The 5,567-nt window shown below is 50.1% G+C and overlaps 1 protein-coding gene across 1 annotated transcript; it reads right to left on the bottom strand.

Moving 5' to 3' along the window:
- Window positions 1–3,074: 3,074 nt before the first annotated feature.
- Window positions 3,075–4,251, bottom strand: JDV02_008781 (uncharacterized protein; the record flags this gene model as incomplete). The annotated part of the gene is made up of 4 exons (XM_047990411.1): window positions 3,827–4,251; window positions 3,647–3,772; window positions 3,455–3,579; window positions 3,075–3,401 (listed from the first exon to the last, which is right to left on the bottom strand). The coding sequence occupies exons 1-4, from the start codon at window positions 4,050–4,052 to the stop codon at window positions 3,075–3,077; spliced, it is 804 nt and encodes a 267-aa protein (XP_047846418.1). The 5' UTR covers window positions 4,053–4,251.
- Between the last annotated feature and the right edge of the window lie 1,316 nt (window positions 4,252–5,567).

Here is a 5,567-nt window from a genome sequence, read left to right as displayed (position 1 = left end):
GCTGCGATGGACGCAAGAGCCGACCGGCAGCAACGCGGAACTGTACTATGAGCCCAACTCCCCCTCTCCCCAAACCACTGAGTAGACGAGCCCAGATGTACCCGTCATCCTATCTGGTTCCGGCACGTCAGCCACCGGCCTGAGTTTCAGTTGTATATCTCATTATGCTTTTGTTAGACTAGCGGCGATTCAACCAGATAACATTTTCTGTGAATATACGTGACCCTGTAGCTTGTTTGTGGGGGATGAACCTGAGTACTTTGTATCTCAATTCTGCCATGTTCCTGTATACAATTATAGTGGCGGAAGACTGATAATGCCGCGACCATGAGCTCACGGCCGGGTTCAACAGTTCCGGACCTGGGCCCTTGCCGTACTGGGCCGATAGCAATGGCACACTGCCCATTACCACGGAAGACGTTGCACTAATTGGGCGTACGAGGCGATTCTGATACAGCATATGGGGATGGCAGGTGGCGCACTGCAATTTCTACTGGCTCAGGAAGTTCCGCGCTCCGCAGATCGCTCGGGGTGTGGACCGGCGGTATGATCAATTGTGTCATATCATGCATTGCGGTGGCGTGGTAATGGACGACCAGCCACGAGACGCAATTGCTGTATACGCTGGCGTCTCGCTGAACTCAACAGCCTAGTTCGGATTTACGGGAAATAAATAATAGCAGTAGCGAAGGGTATGTATTCTCACTCCTCAACTGTCGTTCAACCAGAGTCGATCAAGAGAAGAGACCACGCTTGCTTCTCGTCTTGATTTGTCTCACACGTCCCCGCGTATAAGTGCAAATGCGACACGTGATCGACAACCGCACTTAGCTACGTAGTTGTTGTTCCTGCCGCTTATGAGCGGGGTGAGTAGGGTATAAAGGGGAGGAAGGGGCCCAAAATGAACGAGCAAGTGGAAATTTCACAACAGGTGCCAGGAAACAGTTTTCTTCTGACGTATCTCCACCGTACAAACCACCACCATGACTGAGAAAGTGACAGCCTTGATTCAGGACACTTTGGATCTTGTCGTACCGGCAACACTGAAGCTCTCGCCAGACGGGTCTAAAGTGGTGTACTCCACAAGACTGAAATGGAACCACAGAAAGGGGCAATACACCACCGCAGCTATCTGGATCGCCGAGACAGAAACCGAAAAGTCGGCGCGTCCACTCACGGATGGCTCATACAACGATCGAATGCCCTGCTGGTCGCCAGATGGGCGTCATGTTGCATTTATGTCCGATCGTGGTGCACAAGGCCGTGCGTGCGCGATTTATGTTGTGAGTGTGGACGGTTCTGATTCTGATCCGAAGGCGACAACGCCGCAGAGCAATGAGGCGCAGATCACAGCCTTCGAATTCAGCCCCGACGGGAAAAGCATTGCGTTTGTGGCAGCCGCCGAGAAGTCGCCACTGAGGCGAGCTAGGGAGGCAGCAGGGGAAGACGCGATTGTCTGGGGCCGTGACTGGGACCGCGCGCACCTATGGCTGTTAGACCTTGATTCTGGCACCACGCGGGCAGCATTTGGAACAGACACCCACGTTACTGGCTTTTCTTGGAGCTGTACTGGTGGCAAAATTGCTGTCACTACACACCGGACCCCTCATGCAGAGAGTGCATACCTCTACGGCACTACGTTGTGGATTCTGGAGCTGGCGACGATGCATATCCGTCAAGTCTGTCACTTCCCTGGAGAAGTGTGGAAGATGGTATGGCCCAGTATAGACCTCTTCTTTCTTGCGAATAACAAGCCCGAAGAAGGCACATCTGGAACGGCGATCTACTCGGTCAGTGAGAAAGGGAACTACCAAAAGGTAGCTCATGGCGACGTCGATTGTGCGCATGATCTTGCCGCAGCGGGCAGCAAGGTTGTAGTGCACGTTGAACACGGTCCTGAGGATCGACTTCTTTTCCTCGGTGGGAAAACCATTCTCTGTCAGAAGAAACGCGTTGTAGACTTTGATCTTGTCTGCAGCCAGCGCACAGCCTTGGTATATTCTGAGGGAGATGTGAATCATCCAACTGAGGTGTTTTGTACCGTGGATGAAGGAAACGCCTTGCAACTCTCAGATCACGGCGCAGCATTTGCCGGTACGCAGTTCGGTCACTGCTGCTTCCTAAGTTGCGCGTCTCTTGACGATAAAGTGAGACTCGATGGCCTATTCCTCGTACCGAGGCAGCACAGCTCCAGCGACGGCGGACCGAAAACGCCTCTCCCAACTTTAATCATTATACACGGAGGGCCGTATTGTCGCAACACTGACGCATTTGACATCTTCGACCCGTATTACATTTTGATACAATCCCTCTTGTTACAAGGATTCGGCATCCTCATCCCTAACTACCGTGGAAGCAGTGGTAAGGGGGAGACATTTGCTAATTACGCATGTGGTGGTGGAGGTGCACATGATGATATCGTTGCTATGGTCCAGCATGCTATCGAACTAGGATACACCGACAAAACTCGTGTGGTAGCCGCTGGCTGGTCACAAGGTGGCAACCTTGCATATCTCTCCGCCGTTCGCAACGGCACTCATGGCTTCGGATGGAAATACAGAGGGGTTGTAGCTGGTGCCGGCATCACAGACTGGGACAGCATGACCCTCGTGTCTGACCTCGGATACTCACAGGCAGAACATGCAGGCGGATCTCCATGGACAAAGCAAAAGTCTGACACTACGGGGCGGCAAGATTCCCCGCTCTGGGAACTTAAGAACGCGCTGAGGGACGGTAGAATTCCATCCATGCTTATGCTTCATGGAGAACGGGATCTTCGAGTACCAATCTCACAAGCACACGGTTTTCGGCGAGCCTTGGACGAGGCAGACGTGCCCTTTGAGTTTGTTATTTATCCAAGGGAGGGCCACTATTTTAGGGAGAGACAGCACGTTGAGGATCTCACGAGCCGAATACTGCGGTTCGTTTGTTCCCAGACCTCAACCTCATAGTTTTGAAGCAATAAAGCTCAAATTCGCACGATATTCAATGCATAAGAAGATTATTTGCTTAGGAACGCCCTAGATAGATGTTGCCTGATGAATCTTTCTCTTGATATAAACGTGCATAGCATATCAGAATTCGGGGATCATGAGGTCGTTCTCCACAAATACAGTGTTGTCAAATTTCAATGTGGCTTTGTGTCTGGCAGACCAATCGCGTATATCCTCAAAGCTGCGACAAGAGTGGACAATATCACCGTGCCCTAGGGATTTCTGAGCCTTGCTGTTCCACTTCCAAGTAATGACGCTGATGTCCGAGGCACACATGACAGCCTCACGAAGGGCATCTAAGCAATGGCTCAAATGGTCCCTCCCATAGGAGCCTTCAAGGGGGTCAAAGTCGCTGAGGTTGAAAACCTTCTCGTAGTAGGCCCTTGCTAGGCCAATTCGGATAGCATTCTACAACGACATCAACGAACGACGATTCCAGGCAAGACTGGGTTATCACTTACCAGGCAGTGAAGCTGATGAAACACTGCAAGTTCTGCGATATAATACCCACTGTCTCCTATGAAAGGATAGGTCTGGTTCGGAAGGCGCTCTGCTTCAGACCTTGGGATTCTAATGATACCAATAGCTGACCATTGTGTATCAGTTTCCGCCTTTCCAATTACTTTGAACAGGGGCTTTATGCGAAAACGCACAGTCATATAGCGCTTTCCAGGCCTCGTCCACTTCCGGGGAAGGCGCCCCTTGGTATATCGTTTTGTCTTCTCCAAATCCTCTGTGAAACTTTTGGATCTTATAACGGACAGCATCTTGCGCTGGAGCTAAGTAAGGTATTAATATTCTAGAAGCATGATGAGAAATTGATAGGCACGTACAGTATAGCACCTGTGACGATAACGTGCTATGCCTACTCTGCGTCGTAAAGAATAGAAGCAGGTTCATGCTGCAAGAGACTACAAGAAGCCACTTGATCCAGACTGTCGGGTGCGTATCATTCGATAGGGCGCCATGTCGCCGACTAAGGAAGGATCCTCGCTCCTCGTCGTTGTCAAAGGCTGCGCGTTTCAAGAAGCCAAAGCGTGCAAAGATGCTCATATCCATACCAAGGATAGACAGGCATTTAAAGAGAAAAACTAGATATGTCGTGATTTACTTACGATCTGAAGTGAGGTGGGTAAAGAGGCGTGTATTAAGAGGCGCGGCCTGACAATGTAGAAGGAGAGTACGTTGGTATTTGCTTGCATTGATATGACGGAGGCTACCCGAAACTTGCACCTAATTGATAAGGCATATACGTACGTCCCAAGATTTTCAGGAGGCAGGTAATGGCCTCGCGGGGTAACGTACCAGCAAGGTATCTTATACTTGTGGTACTTAAAGAAAACTTGGCTATACCTCTTCCAGTATTGAGAGGCAAGGGTGGTGCGTGATTATTTACGCATGCGCTGTTAGATCCGGTACCTCGCTCAGAACCTTTGCTGCCGCTGCACTGACCAAGACGCAATGTAACCGTCACGGCCGCACTCGAAGCTGCAGAAGCCGGACCGATCAAATCTAAGACTGGCTTGGGACCGACACTTCAGTATATACGCTGCCTTTTCAACCAACTCTCTTCCAAGCCTCCTCACTGAGACACAAGGTCAACTTACGCCACAACTCTTGCCCTTCCCTATAGTTCGTCTTTCCTAGAGTATCGAAAATGCCTTCTTCAAGGGCAAGATATAATGCAGCCGCGGCTATTATATCTCTGGGCTTAGTGTTACTCGTTGCCTTCTTTCACAGCCAATCGAGCATCGCGTTCCATATATACAGGGACAGGCATCAGGACATCCAACCTCCCGGCCAGCTGAATGGTCTTCCACTTACCTCTCGGGCGTTTCGACAGGTTCAAGCTCTGGAGGGTATATCACGCGACAATGACCGTGCCTGGTTGTCCGCACTCTTGCCTCAGAAGGAAGGATTCATCATGGTCAAGCATAACGAGACCTTTGAGCTGAAGATGGGAATATCAATGTTTCACGCTCTGCATTGCCTAACTCTTATGCGTGCAATGCTACAAGAAAGGCTCCCTAGCCACGAGGGCGCCACGCTCAATAACGCTTCACACCATTACAATAGTCGAAACGACTCGGCTGAGCGATTTCTACATGAAAGTCACGCACCACACTGCCTTGGATATCTAGCACAGGTCTGGTATACAGATAAAATTTGGTCTGGATATCTGCTAATGCTTTATGTTTTATCTTAGTATATTATATGCTCTGGAGATGATACTATCGAGCCACCCTGGCTACATACAGACGACGCTGGGAGCATTATTAAGCAAGGTGTAGATGGAATCGGGGTCGAGCACCAGTGTAGGGAAACGGATCTTTTGTGGGAAGTTGCCCAGGCCTCAGAAAAACAGCCTCTAGATCCATGGGACTGGCAAAGAGGTGATACAGTTACAAACAAATTTAGAGGGTAGTACTATTTAGCCTATTTTAAGGAGTAAGCCGATGTCGATAATGAGGCGGGCGACATAACCCCACACTTTATGGCACTGCTCGTGTTTGACTGCAATTCACCGTCCTTACCTACCGCAGTGCACTCATTATCCCGTCAAACAAAAGTACA

The sequence above is a fragment of the Purpureocillium takamizusanense genome, chromosome 9 (genome assembly GCF_022605165.1).
Source record: "Purpureocillium takamizusanense chromosome 9, complete sequence".
In the NCBI taxonomy this organism is placed as follows: domain Eukaryota; kingdom Fungi; phylum Ascomycota; class Sordariomycetes; order Hypocreales; family Ophiocordycipitaceae; genus Purpureocillium; species Purpureocillium takamizusanense.
The sequence above is the reverse complement of the archived record's forward strand: the minus strand, read 5'-3'. Positions and strand labels throughout refer to the sequence as shown.